The sequence below is a fragment of the Ornithodoros turicata genome, unplaced genomic scaffold, assembly GCF_037126465.1.
Source record: "Ornithodoros turicata isolate Travis unplaced genomic scaffold, ASM3712646v1 Chromosome28, whole genome shotgun sequence".
In the NCBI taxonomy this organism is placed as follows: Eukaryota; Metazoa; Arthropoda; class Arachnida; order Ixodida; family Argasidae; genus Ornithodoros; species Ornithodoros turicata.
In genome coordinates, this window is record NW_026999351.1 from 1,067,246 (window position 1) to 1,082,958 (window position 15,713).

Genomic DNA, 15,713 nt, shown 5'->3' on the forward strand with positions numbered 1-15,713 from the left:
CAATGCGTAGGTGGGCGACGTTTGAGCGAGTGGCGTCGGAAGGCCACGTGGAACGTGATGTCCTCCCGTCAGGGTGAGTGACTCACCTCTGAAAGCCCAGTGCGAAGCCAGTAAAGTATCAAATGAGGAAAAATAGCATACGCTCTTTGGCTGCACGTTGAACATATGTTTATAAGTCCCAAACGTCGCCACACCAGCATTGGACAGCTGTTTCGGCCTTATTGGGCCTTCATCAGCAATGCGTAGGTGGGCGACGTTTGAGCGAGTGGCGTCGGAAGGTCACGTGGAACGTGATGTCCTCCCGTCAGGGTGAGTGACTCACCTCTGAAAGCCGAGTGCGAAGCCAGTAAAGTATCAAATGAGGAAAAATAGCATACGCTCTTTGGCTGCACGTTGAACATATGTTTATAAGTCCCAAACGTCGCCAAACCAGCATTGGACAGCTGTTTCGGCCTTATTGGGCCTTCACCAGCAATGCGTAGGTGGGCGGCGTTTGAGCGAGTGGCGTCGGAAGGTCACTTGGAACGTGATGTCCTCCCGTCAGGGTGAGTGACTCACCTCTGAAAGCCCAGTGCGAAGCCAGTAAAGTATCAAATGAGGAAAAATAGCATACACTCTTTGGCTGCACGTTGAACATATGTTTATAAGTCCCAAACGTCGCCACACCAGCATTGGACAGCTGTTTCGGCCTTATTGGGCCTTCATCAGCAATGCGTAGGTGGGCGACGCTTGAGCGAGTGGCGTCGAAAGGTCACGTGGAACGTGATGTCCTCCCGTCAGGGTGAGTGACTGTTAGTAACAGTGTTCGTTTCAGATTGGGTTCGACTCTCTGACACAGATAGTCTCAATAAACAAGTGCACGGTTCATAATCTATGCATGGACGTATAAAGTGGGACACTTACACTTTTTGTCCTCCATGCAATGAACCACAAGCAAGTTTGTGAAGGGTACCTGTTATCAGGGCGCAAAACTATTCCACTAGTAAAACTGCGATCTAGCACCTTGAGTCTGCTGACACGGTCACATGAAATAACTGCTTTGTGAGCTGCACAAGCAAGCTGCTTTGAAAAAAAAAAAAAACTTCTACACTGAAAATAGCCACACACTGGAATACTGAGGTCGTCGTAGTTCGAAAAAAAAAAACGCTTTGTGTGCGGCAATCGCATTTTGTCAAAGATCACGTGCCCGGCTTGAATCGAGGGGTACACGCCTGCAATGCTTCGCATAGACCACTAACACTAGTCCACCTTACTGCTGACGTCATCCGAGGAGAACACAGGTTTCCAAGCGGACGATAATGCTGGTGGGTGACGTCATAGTATCCTGCTCCGGACGAAACACCCTAGTACGGAACTTTTGTTTTTCTTTTGCTCTTCGCATTTCGGTCATCATCATTGTCATTGTCATTGTCATCATTTACGAATTAACTACCAGCGCAAAAAGCATTAGTTTGTTGTATTCGGCATCGAGAAGTGCTCCGTGTTCGGTGTGGTGCTCACCTTTACAAAAAAAAAAAAAAAAAAAAAAAATCCTTGCGGAGTCTCCCTTTAACCTAACCCAACCGAACCAGGTGTACAAGTGACAAGTGTTATTGCGTATTTAAAACGCGTAATGTGTCATGGTTATCTCTGTCCTGTCGTTCGCCTTGACATTCGCAAACCAAATTTAAAACCATCCGGGTAACCTACACTTGCAAAGTAGTTTGACGGCACTCAGAGCGCGTGATGTAGGATAACCATCCAAGAATCAGCCGCGTTTTGAGTTGCCTCCAACTTTACGCAACCTCTACGTTATAGCTCTTGTAGCACAGTTTGAACAATTATCGCACAAGTGGCAAATGAGCATCAATCTGTTATAGAGTGACATATTGAACAGCAATATTGAACACAAGACAGCGGCAGCAGGCACTTAGTCGAATCGAAGTAGCCAGCACGACACGACCAGGTAACCTGGAGCAGATGAACGTCATGTCATGGATATTTAGCACAGGCATCCATTTCGTCGTAATGGCTGTCTGGTAGGTTCCAGTTACGACGGGACAGCGCTTTTATCTCGCTGTATTTCTTTCCACATTTCTTCAAGAAGCACAGCTGTAGGAAAAAAAGGAGAAACGATTATTGTTTAGCACGGAAAGTAGAGCGACTTTGTCCATTATGACACTCCGGTGACCTGTGACAATCCGTGCGGAAGCCAGACGGGGAGGTACCTTAATGATAGGCTTATGTAACATGCTACATCTCTAAAATCAGGGACAGAAAACAATTTGGCACTGCACTCAGGAGCATCTGGCTACTGACCTATATTAGGGAGCACTCGGGTTTTCGCCAGACAGAGAGATCAGTGCACTAGAGCGATATTCGAATCTCTCACGATGCGTGACAGAAAAGAAAGCTGTCAGTGCACTTTGCATTGAGCTTCAACTACGGGAGATTGCCTATCTAGAGGCTTCTCCTGTGTAGCCAATGTGCCCTGTATTCCCTTGTTCCCTCCCATTACCCTTTTATTTTCCTGCGGTGCACAGCATAAACTTCAGCTGTTACTCAGCGCCTATGTTGTGTCGTCGATGGTTGCTGCGCTGTGTTGTTGCGTTCATTAAACAGATCGCACCATGGACGTACACATAGATGAACGCCTGTGTCTGAATCCAAATCGCGGTCCAATAACGTGAATCGTATGAGAGTTATTCAACTTTAGACCCATCGTCATTTCAGCTGAGTCGTTGAAATGAAAGCATCGGCACGCGAATTCTCTTTGTTTTTTCCTTGGCAAAAATAAATATACATGTGATATACGTAGAACTGTACATGAAGACATGCGACGTTGTCCAAACTCACTTGGATAGCCAATGATTTTCCCATCGTGTATTGTGCGCTATTTGAGTACAAAATGCATCTCCGCGGCTATATGAATCATGAACCTTCGAACATTTTTCTGTTTCGTGCCACGCAACCAGGGATTGTGACGGGAAACAGATGCTGAAACTATGAACGGTATCTACCTGAATTTCATCGGAAACAAAAATAGAAACAGAAACGATAATGGTTTCGTTACTAACACCAGAAACCGAAACAGAAACAAAAATGTATTTTCATTCGTCCTACCAAAATCGGGAACAGAAACGAGAACGGAGCCCGACACCGAAAGAGCTGAGGCACAAAAACAACCGAAATACATCCTGCAGGAACGGAAATCGTTACCAATATTTAATCACCAATGAATGAAAACAGTAAGGAATACAATAAGCGGGGAACTTCGAGGGACAAAAAATGGAAGACTGGCTAGTCGCTGACGGCCGGTAATGACAAAAGCGGCAGTCCAGATTATATCAACATTTGACCAAGATTGATAGTGATGGATAAAGGTATGGAACAGCAGGCGTTTTATGAAAGGCATTAGCTCGGTAATAGGTAGTACGAGCTTGTCTTGGTAGAGCGACTGATTTTCCTGAGAGACTTCAGTGGCAAAGCGTTCCACCAAACTTGCGTAAGATTAATGTAGAAAATGAAAACTGACTTCTTGTTAACACAATCATCCGTGATCGAAGCCATAAAATGACGTAAATTCGTCACGTTAAACTCGCATATATTGCTAATCAGCCTTAGATGGTGTTCCGCGGCGAGGAGAAAAATGTACAAGATAAGGAACAAGACAAGCGCGCGAAAATTCTATTCTGCTCCGAAAAGGAGGTGAACACAACAGTGAGTACTGAACTGTACAAAATAGATGCCGCAGGGAATCGGAACCGACTGAATATGGAACCATCTTGCCCTGTAATAGAGTGGAACTCCTGTCGACTGCGCCATGTCAGGCACACAAAAAATTAATGACGGTGTCGCCCAGCTGGTCGCGTGATGACACAGTGGTGGTCCAGATGATATCTTCATTTGGCCAGGTCATATATCGATGAATAAAGGTGTGAACAGCAGGCGTGCTACCATAGCCGACTTTTATTCAAGTTAGACGTTATAGAAGATAGCATTAAGACTTTAGGTTCGTAAAGGGTCGAATTAAAGAGCTAGTACATGTCGATGCGTCGACTCTGGCCTATGAAGTCTAGTGGCCTAGTTCATCGCTTTTATGAACGCCACGGTGAAAGTGATGAAATGTCAGAGGCAGTGATGACGACGATGATGATGCTCACACAATGTTCTTTTCAGTAACAATCATTGCACATAACGGCAAAGGTGGCTTTCTTGAAGGCCAGCTAAACCATACGGATAGAGGTTAGAAGGAAAGGCGGGGATGAAGACCAAAAGAGGAACTGAGGAAGGAGCTGGACGGAGCTCTAATTTCTCTGTGGGTGGCCGCAGGAAGGCATACCGAATCAGTCGAGGGAACGTAGCGTATTTTTAGCTGGTGAAAGCAGGCGCAATTTCGAAACCAATTGGCAACGCTTGCTCCCGAGCTTCCGTTGGCTACAGATTTTGTCACAGTGTGCTTCAGTCGAGGATCGTAGCCAAGGCTAGTTGAGGCAGTTGCGTTGGTGTGGCGGTGGTGGGGCAGTCTGGGATGTGGCATCCACCCATCGAGATTCAAACTTGTTCGACCGCGGTCTGGCGGTAGTGGATGGTTCTCCTGATCATTCTCGAACTTCAGTTTCGCTGAGCCTCTCATTTTTTTTTATATTCAGCCTCAGCTTCTTAGTATTTCTCTTAAATATATTGAGCAACCAGGCTGTACTGAAAAAGTTGTTACATGTATTGCGCGTGTTCTCAGCAGGCAACCAAGGTCCCACGAACGTCCTCAGGAAGCACAGAATATTGACCCACAAAGGCGAAGCATTGCCAGGATTTTCCCATATTGGCTGAAACTTGACACAAAGGCTCCATATTGCCATGATAGGCAAGCCTGAGCGATCAAGACACGTAAACAAACACTAACACGAGGGCTCAAAACCAGCAAGACGTTTAATATATAATAACGAACTTCATGAACATGTAGATGGTGCGTGGGAAGACCCAGAGATGGGGAATATGGAATTGAGGACAAAGTGAGTTGAAGGAAGGTCAGAGGAGCCGCTTGAAGGCCGGGTGGATAGATACAGACGACACACTAATACAATTGCCCACACTCTGTATGGCCAATGCTTCTCTCAAAAGACGTTTTCGCCTGTCTCGTTCCCACGCCAGCACCGCCGTCTGGGACCATAGCGGTTGACCAAAGGCGTTAAACGATCTAACCTGAAGTTGTTCCTAGAGAGGAGATGGACCCCCATCTCCTTCGACATAGCCTTCAAATGATGTGATATCTTGTGGTAGTACGGAACTACTACATTTTTTTCTCTCTTTTTCTTCCATTAAACATTTCGGGCGAACTTCAAACTGTGCAAGTAAATTGTGCTGGATTAGCTTAATCTCATAGCCTGCTCTTTGTAACTTGGCGGTCTGTAGCTTGACAGCACTGAACACGATTTGGAGTAAGACTTGGTCAGGGCACTGGTTATCAAGGAATTTATCAAACTATTTTTCACCAACTTAGAATGGCAACTCCTTCTTGGCAGAAGGGGTTTTTTACTTGAAGCACCATATTGCCAGCAGTGTAAGGTCAAATATAAAAACTTCAATTTCCCGTCGGTATGATGCTCACACTTTTGGCATACCCAAGAATTTTCCGATTGGCAACGTTGTCAAGAAGAAGAATTCGCTTCTCTTCGGTCAGTCCTCCGTCGCTCGGTTCGCAAACCTGCTGTGAAACGCCGTGAAGAGCACGTCCATTCATCAACTCTCTCCGTCAATCCTGCAAGTGTGCATCTGTCGTCGCACCTCACAGACCTTCTCTCCAAAACGCCAAAGTTCTGCCTTAAGAGGGCATACCAGCTCTCCGTCCCAATGTATTTCCTATGGAACATATCTTATGCTTTTTCTCGGTAACTATCGCGCAGATTTTGACGCGGGTGATTTCACCATAAAGAGGAAGACGGGATGAACAGAATAATGTTATTAGGTTTCTCATACATGTCGTATGTATTTTACGGCGACGTCATGAACATGAAAAAAATACAAAATTTTTCCCCTGACTCTTTGGACAGGTTTTTATTAAACTTCTATAGCCATTTCAAAAAAAAAAAACCGTTCCATTTACTTTCTCCCGATATGTTTCAGGAATTGATAGATCGTTTTTATAAAAAAGCATGAAATGTGAGTACGCAAAATCACCAACTAAAAGTCCAGTGAACGGCATCGTTCTGACGAGACAGCAAAACCGCGCGGACCGTATCCTTCCGCCGAGCAAGCGTGCGCGTGCGCACCGGACGGCACTGCTGACTCCTCTCTCCTCATTACTTTCCTGGACCGCTGACTTAGGGCATGACCTTGGAGACCAGAACAAAAGCTTACTTAGCTGCTCGTAAAGGGATTATCGTCTGAGCCGGCATTGTCGCCAACAACCACAGGCCAACAACCGTCTTCTTTTTTCGGTGCGCGTATAGAGAATTGAGATGAGTTTATTAGCTTCACATGAAACGTCAATTTGCCCGATTTTGCCGGGTTTGTGTTTACTCAGACAACTGTCTCATAAGGCTAACGAGAATCTGCCGTATTTACGATTAGTGGAAGGCCGACTTTACAAATATTCCAGTAACGTTCAACATGACTGCCCTGTAATATGAGAGAACTGATGCTCTGAGGCTGGAACAACATAGTAAGGACAAACACACACAAAGCCTCAATTTGCCTATGAAATTAACGATGAAAGATGGAAGTCACTGAAAAGGTTAGCCAGCTGTAGGAGTGGGTGAAGAAGATGTGGGTTCGACCCCTACAGCTGGCTAACCCTTTCAGTGACTTCCATCTTTCATTGCCCTGTAATGTTCGTAATGTTGAAACAGCGATCAAGAGGATTACACACAAATAAATGTTCTTCAGGATAACTGCATTTAGAACTGCAGGTAGAACTCTTCTCTTTCTTTCTTTCATTGATAGATTTATTTTCATTTTTATCTTATTATTATTTTTTCGTCAACGCTCCACGTGAACCAATAAGAAAAATCGATCAAGCGACCGCTGCACAATTATTTCAGCCCAGGCAATGGGCAACAGACTTTTCCGGAACCCAAATTCACGTTCGCGAAAGAAGGAAAACCAACGACAATGCTCGATTGCTTGGTACGATGATATGCCGTGTTTAAAAGTCCGACATCACTATTTACCACACAAACTCAACAACTTTCGATGAAAAAATGGCTAGGAAGCAAGCGAGCTGGTGAAGATGATGCATGATGTAAAACCCTGAGACTAGGGGACGCGAAGGGACAGACACGAACAGCTGTTTTTGAGACTTCGTGTTTGTGTCTGTCCCTTCGTGTTCCCTAGTTTTTCGGGGTTTTACATCATGCATGAAATTTCGATGTCTGTCCAAGTCATTTTAGCGAACGAGAGCCACATTTTTGGCTGCTTCGGCTTAGTGGGGCGGACGCGACGGAACAACACATTAGGTAGTTGATTATTAGATTAGTAAAAGTTCGGTGTTTGCATTTTCATGTTCATGTTGTTTATTTTTCAACGGGGACTTCGATCACGTTATTTGAGATACGGCCAATGTTTCGATACCGGTTCCCTGGATTTTCCATCTTTCGACACTTCTTGCTGGTTCCGCGTTGGATGACCCAAAACCTGTACCCGTCGTTCTTTGCACCGCAAACAAAGGAAAGCCTTCTGAGGAAGATCAGGAAAAGCTCCGGGTCACTGGGGATTCGCCACTGAACTAGTGACTCTACGCTGAACCAGCTGAACGAAAGGTCTGGTGTAATGTGAAGTACCCTGCGAAAACCAAGGAGTACTGAAGTTTCCGGGTAATAATCAGCGCATTATGAGACGGAATTCGTGCTCCGAGACCTCCTCGCGTACATAAAGACGGAGTTCAAAGAGTTTTAGGAGCTTCCTTCTCCTTTTTTATTTCTTTTTTTTGAATAGCTGTTGCTAAATGCAATGCATTTATTTAGACTGACTGAGTGTAAGTATTGAGCCTATAAAAGGCCGAAAATCATAACGTCGAACTATCAGAAAGCCGAAAATCAGAAGGCTGAAAACGGAAAGGCCAAAGAGACACGGGGTGAGCACTCTAGTGAATGACCACTGAATGGAATGGTGTTGATTATGAAGTTTATAAGTTTTGTGGCTATTGTATTAGAAATCAAATAACTGGAATGCATAGCATTTCGTGCTCGCAAATAGACTAGCCAGCGAAGATGAAAAACAATAATGTACAACTTGTTTACTACGAAAAGAAAGTGCGTGATGGGTAAAGTGCGGATAATTGTGCACTAAAAGCCCCTGAAATATAGATGCAAACCTAAATAGTCGATGAAGCACATCACAGCCGACCGAGTGTTACCGTTCGCTTTGCGGATTTGTTGAAATTAGGAGACATAGGGTTCTTTTTTTTTCGTTTTTTTTTTCACGTATTAATGAATAATTACATCTACATTCCATTCAACGAACAACATTAAATGGATATAGTTCGCTGCATTAGTTCGCTAGCCATATCGTTCGCTGGATGCTTTTATTTCTCTACTGTCGGTGAGACACAGGTTTTACAGTTGTCCTTACATCTTTTTCTGTGCCGATGTTTATGGGTTATAAAAGCTCTACACCCACTTATTCAGTTGTTTCATTGCCCTTACAACTCCGCTTCTGCTGAAAATACTGTACATCAACATCAGTGTCTGGCCACCACCAACAACAAAAAAAGAACTATATATGAAAATACTAGTATTCCGGTCAGTGGCGTAGCTACGGGGAGGCTACGGGGGGCCCGAGCCCCCCTAACTGCCACTAGCCGACCCACGCAAATAGTGCAAATCCGAGGAGAAAATAACATATGGGGGAGGGGGGGCTAGCGTGACGATCGCGAAAGTTCTTACAGTTCATGGCGTCTATCCAAGCGGCACACTTGAATCGTTTCTAAAGTATGAGCTTTTCAAAATCCTTCCAATCTCGTGACACCACCTCATTGGACATCACAGTATAATCGTATTGTGAATAAGTCGGACCATACCCACGTTCAGCGAGCGTGAAGTCAGAGCCTCAGGATAGTGGGCATATGCGTTTACTTTCGTTGGTACGAATACAGAAGGTCATGGCGCTCAGTATTCTGTAGCACTCCTCTTTATAACAGAACGCGGCTACCATTTTCCCAACATATCTGCCAGAAATAAGTAGAAGGCAGCAGGACCTTGGAAAATCACTAGTGATGAATCACCTCGTGTCATAGTCAATATTTATTTGCTGATGGAGAATCGCTTCCTAATCTTACCGCGTTGTCAGTACTCAGCAAAATTTGCGAGTGATAGATGTGATAGATGTGATAGAGCTTGGTCGGCTATGATCCGTTTACTCAGCTGTTCACAACGGCGCTCCTGTAATTTCCGGGATACGGCGAAATCGTCCCCAGTGGGAACCTAGTTTAGAACCGGGTCCTAGGTTAGTTTTCAGAGGTTTGATTAGTTTAGGCTTGTTTTTGACAGTCCACCGTCCACAGTCCATCGCATCCTCCTCATCACATTATAACTGGATATTCCGAAATCCTAAGCTGTTATTTGAAGAAAAGTAATTGATAACGTACAAACATGAATAAGAAACAACGTAAACAGCATAACAGCATTTGATCGAACGCCGTTTGGTCGAACGCAGTTTGATCGAAGGCGTTTGAGCGACGCCGTTTGTTCGAAAGATGATTCTTCGAAGGGAGTTCGAAGCTCGCAGCGTGTCCTTAGCACCTCTGTTTCTGTAACTGACTCGAACATACGGAGCAGGCAATAAGTGTTCTCCCCTTCTTTGTTTGTTTGTTTCTTGCTTCTTCTTTTTTTCAGCTAAAGAGAGGAGGCCACTGGTTATTTGCGGACCTTTGTCATTCACTAACAGCACAGCCTTCTGGCTTTTTACTCTCTCCCATCCGAAAGGAAACTAAATTGAATGGAACAATGCGGAAGTATCCCGTGAAATTGTAACGGGACCCATTATTTCAGTCCCCACTTCACCTCCAGCAATGCGGTAGAGTATCGCGCCCGGCGATGAAACTCCCCACCTATCATCCCGAAATAAAGTTGTTGTTATTGTATCCCGCGAACAAGTGGGACGCATACCGAAGAAAATGTCTTCAAGTTGGGAGCAGCAAATAGTCTGTGCTTCTTCTGGGCACCCTTTTCACTGCTGACGACAGGGAACGATGATAGTGATATGTACACGAAAGGCACCCGAAGTCTGTATGCTAAGAAGGAAATTTCGCCATTGTATAAAATAAAGATATTCTATTAACAGCCATATAATACTTTAGTTCAATCTTGTTTAGAGTATGCATCTGCTTCAAACGAACCAATAAAAAATCAAACGACCGCTGCCGTTTCGATGAAACGGTGTTCGATCAGATTGCCTTGGACGAAATGCCCCGCGTTCGATCAAACGGCTTTCGTTCTTGCGGAGAAGATTTCTCTGGGGCTTTTCCTGGGGATGGTTCTTCCCGGGGACATTTTTTCCGGCGAGGAAAATCCGGCATCTCGGGCAAGCTTTGAACATAGGAAACGACTTCTCGGTGATCATTCCTTCATTTGTCAACTAGCGCTTATATTCATCTCTGGAAACGCCAATTTTGTAATTGCATCTGTGTTGCCCTACAAGAATAGTGATTTTCCTGTCCCACATGATAAGGAGACCGAACTGCACTTTTTGCAACACTCAAACAAGAACCTGTTATGTTGTCAGGTGACCATTGTTAATATCTTTCTAGTCTGTGTCCTTTTATTTTTTGTCGAATCGTTCCTCTTGGCGTCCAGAAAAACAAAAAAGACTGTTGGAAATATCGCGACTCCCGCTGGGAGGCCTCGCCGCTCGACCTTTCCGTATCTTCCTTGGTTGGGTCGACCCGAAGCCTTTATCGCCCTTCACCTTCTTTGTACGGTTTTGCAAACTGGCACACCAATGCGAGAAGAAGGGAGGCCCCTGTCTCTGGGGGTTGTCGACTGACATCACTTTTCTGAGCCGATGTAATATGAAAGAAAAAGAAGAGGGAACATAGGGGAACGGATTACTGAAGTTTTCGGGTAAAGAAGTCTATTCTGCGATGAAAATTTTGAAAAGTATTTTGCACCAACGCCCTGTAAATGAATTCATATATTTGATAATGCTTACTTACCAGAAATATACATACCAAAATGTCATTTTTGCATGAATAATGGAGTTATTATCAAGGTAAATTGCATGTAAGCGAGTACAAAAAAAAAGAAGGGAATACTGTTTCGAGCACTAGATTTTCGTGACTTGCACTGTAAGCGCTGTGTGTTTATGGCCTAATTTACAGCCGCTGGTACATCCAGTTGAGAGCCTCCGAAATACCAACATCTTGGGCGAGCTTTGACAGCATATGAAGATACCTTTCCTTGGCCATTTCCTCATTTCTTAATTGGCAATCGCCTTGTCCTCAGACTCACTGCTGGCAACATTCGTTTATAATACCATCTGTGTGTGTACTGCCCATATTGTCATCCGTACTATCCGATCACACTTGTACGTCGGCATACAATAAGTATAGTAAGGCAAGTAAGTATAGTAAGTATAGTAAGGCAAGTAGTACGGCAAGTAAGTATAAAAGACGTGAATGTCTCGAATCGAACTGCGGACCTTTCGTGTCAAAGTCCGACACTTTACCTCTCGACAAAGAGCGCAAAGGGTGCGCGCCGCCTTAAACTCGCGACGTGAACCATGCACAATGGGGATTATTTCGCAGTCGGAGGTGAACGGCGTGATAAGGACGTCGACCGTGGCACCATCTAGAATCGAGAAAATCGTGAATCGGAGTTGTTCCCCGACTGGTATGGCCTCCTAATGTGAAACCTTCAAAGTTCGATTTCATCTCCGACGTGGACCTCATAGCTGCAATGTGGTTCCCAAACACATGCTTTCATTGAAAATTCGATTGCCAAGCTTTCCCAATGCACGGGTCCCGGCTACTGTGTCAAAATCCCGTTCTGTGGTCGCGGCACAGGAAGAGTTGCAGGCTAAAATCCTCGTCTTGCTTCAAACTGACAAATCTGGCCGTTTTGGTGTTCTCCCGAGAGAAGAGTTCTTAAAAAAGCGATCGGATGCGATTGACGAGCTGTTAGTGCCTTTCATTGGGAACCTTCGAACATTGAAAAGGGATGTTTCGAATATTTTGAATGAAAACGAAATGTCAACCTTGGTAAAGATATCAAAGGAACTGCGTCTTGCGCGTTCTCTTCAAAATTTTTATTGAAGGACCATAAACCCAATCTACCCCTTAGAATTGTACTTAATGAAAATAGCACTTGGCAGAAGTTCGTATCAGCGTTCATCCAGAAATCATTGTCAGTTTTAAATGTACCCAACCCCTTATCTCTGAGAAACTCCGAAGAATTTGTCAAAATGCTTTTGCCATTTCATGGTTCTGAAATGTTCCCGATATCGTTGGATGTCAAAGATCTGTACTATTCTCTTAAAAAACCTTTGCTGTGAAACGCGTTTAGGATCTTTTGGTACGTTTCCAGTCTCACGCTGGCATAGCTATAAGTGATATTTTAGAATTGCTGAATTTGTACTTGAATTCTAATGTAACTTGCATAGATAGCGTTTTATACACCCAAAAGGATTGTGTTTTCACAGGTTCGTCTGTTTGCACCATTCCTATCTGAAATCTATTTAGGCTGCCTCGACTTTCATTTACGTGCTTTTGTAAATTCGTCTTTGCCTGACGCTGTTTTGGTCGCTGTTTTGGTTGGTGGCTAGATACGTTGATGGTCTGATATTTATGTCTCGTTCCCGATCCTGCTTGGTAGAACTGCAACGTGTGGCTCGTGAATCGGCCCCCAAATTAACATTTACGGAAGAGCATCCTGCCGACGGGAAATTGAAGGTTTTAGATTTGACATTACACTTCAAAGGTGGGTTATGCTGGCACTATGATGCTTCAACTAAAAAAACCTTTCTGCCTAGAAGGAGTTGCCATTCTAAGTTGGTGAAAAATAGTTTGATAAATTCCTTGATAACCAGTGCCCTGACCAAGTCTTGCTTAAATCTTGTGTTCAGTGCATTCAAGCTACAGACCGCCAAGTTACAAAGAGCAGGATATGAGTTTAAGCTAATCCAGCACAATTTACTTGCACAGTTTCATGCTCGCCCGAAAGGTTTAACGGAAGAAAAAGAGAAAAACGAAAACATGGCAGTAGGTCCGTACTACCACAAGATATCACATAATTTGAAGGCTATGTCGAATGAGATGGGGGTCCGTCTCCTCTTTAGGAACAACTTCAGGTTAGATCGTTTAACGCCTTTTTCGAAACCAGAGCCTGGATGTAATGCTGAACACAGAACCATCAAATTTGTTCCACGTGCAAAAAATGTTGTGTATAGAATTCCGTTAGCTTGTGGCTTTGTATACATAGGTCAAACGTCTCAAGGTTTTAACCAAAGGTTGGGCCAGCATAAAAACAGCCCAGATTCAAATTTGTCGGGCCACCTAAGGCTCTGTAATAATTATCAACCCCTATGGTCGCAGACAGCGGTGCTGGCGTGGGAACCAGACAGGCGAAAACGTCTTTTGAGAGACGCATTGGCCATACAGAGTGTGGGCAATTGTATTAGTGTGCCGTCTGTATGTATCCATCCGGCCTTCAAGCGGCTCTTCTAACGTTCCTTCAACTCACTTTGTCCTCAATTCCCTATTCCCCCTCTCTCGGTCTTCCCACGCATCGTCTACGTGTTCATGAAGTTCGTTATTATATATTAAACGTCTTGCTGGTTTTGAGCCCTCGTGTTTGTGTTTGTTTACGTGTCTTGCGCATCGCTCAGGCTTGCCTATCATGGAATTTATTCACCAGCTAGCCTGCATTTACGCCATTTTGTCTATGCTCCATATTGCCAAGTGTGAGCAGTAATGGGGAAAATGTCGGTCGGCAATGTGGGCTCATATTGCAAAAATTCAACCAATGTGGGGAAAATGTCAGCAAGATATTACTCATGCCCATATAGCTCATGCGAACCCCCTAATAATGAAAATGCAGATAATGGGACGAACCCGTATTGGTACCTGTTCCAAATGGCGAAGTCGCACGGGAATATCGAAATTCGAAGCGTGTGAAGTGCCCTACTCAGCGCGTCGTTACATTCAATAACTTCCCGCAGACTATACACATTGCTCGAAACAACATATCTGGCAATGCCACTGTAATATGCACTGGAACTCTGCTGGTATACCTGCTGTAATGAGTCACCATCTTGCTTGATGACAATCGGTCGTAACCGCAGAATGAAACGAAGCGTTGCCAACGTCGTTTCAGCGAAATCGCGCTAATTATAGAGGGGCGTAAAAACTTTGTAGCGGTGACGAGGATGGATGTGCCTTTGCAATTTCGCTACACCTGCATTGAGTCAATGCCATGCCAACAATAATTCCGACATAATTTCCTGTCAAATACTGTGTGTTTAATTCAGGATGTCAGCTCTGCTGTGATTACCTGCTACGTAGAGCTGTAAGGCCATTCGTCTGTTTCTTTAAGGATGCTACGTAAATGCTTTGCAAAGAGAGCAACACGCGAATACTATTTATTCACGCTGTATCGGACGCTCAGACAATGTATGTTTGCTTGCTCCCAACGCTATCGAAATACTACACAGTAAAATAAGACTTACAGTAAAAAAAAAGATTGTATAAACATCCTACAGATCCGTATATCTCAGACGACATCCCCGTGATATTCGAGCGACGTTCAATGAGTGTTCATATCCTGGTCTCTTGGATAGTCCAGGAGCTTCCCCAGCATATATGAACTGCGCTTTATACATCGGAATGCAAACATCCAGAGCGTGATATTCCGTACACAGACATGTGCTGAGACATGTGTTGTTTACTGGGTAGAATCACAAGGTAAATGGCTTTGTGGGATATCCCCTACATGTCACAAAGATATCCGGATATTCAGGACTTTCGTGACCAGGTAGAGACGTTCCAGGGATATTAATCAAAGAGGTACATTTCGTTGAATTTGAGAAACAGAGAATACGAAGAGGACAACACAGGACTCAAACCAGCTGTGAAGCTTTAATGCAGAGGGTACCGGAAAAGTGGATCGTGGAATATCGTTGTCTCTGGCAAGGCTCGCAACCGTAGGAAACCTGAGCAGTCAGAGCTATATTCTTTTTTTTTTTACAATTTTCTTCCCCACTTCGTTCCCTTTGTCCGTGTTTAGTATGTAACAGCAGAGCTTCAGGTAATTGTGCTTGTTGATTTTGCGAATGCGTTGCAACTGACAACTTAATGCGATAAATTTCCTCACGCCACTCGGCTCCCCAACGGAGAGTAACACGACATAGGTGCTACGTGGATTGGAGACAGACCCGCTTAGAGCCACAGATGTAGAACCGATAGCCGTGGCTGTCGTACGATTTTTCTGTTGCTAAGGTGGTCGAAAGTTTGTAATGATTTCGAGTACTAGAAAGGCGTTAATAAAGTTAAAGAATCGAAAATATATAATTCATAAATAAAATAATAAAATAACTGAAGGACAAACTGGAATACTAAGTGCGAACTAAGTGGGACTAACGAAGGAACTACCCCTAAATTCGCACTTACTATGCTAATTAATTAATTTATTCTATCTTTCAACACGAAACAAAGTACAATACCATTTTATGTTTTAGCATTACAACTCCCGAGTTGGAAAATTGTGACAGTCTGATGGATGTGCGTAGCGCCGGAGAAAAACCTC

General features: G+C 44.1%; 1 protein-coding gene across 1 annotated transcript in view; it reads right to left on the bottom strand.

Annotated features, from left to right (window-relative positions):
• Positions 1 to 1,835: 1,835 nt before the first annotated feature.
• The window catches only part of LOC135373642 (uncharacterized), a 69,711-nt gene continuing 55,833 nt past the window's right edge, over positions 1,836 to 15,713 (bottom strand). Inside the window, exon 14 of the mRNA XM_064606741.1 lies at positions 1,836 to 2,091. Within this exon, the coding sequence (XP_064462811.1) occupies positions 1,972 to 2,091 (120 nt within the window). The 3' untranslated portion in view covers positions 1,836 to 1,971. The remainder of the gene's footprint in view (positions 2,092 to 15,713) is intronic.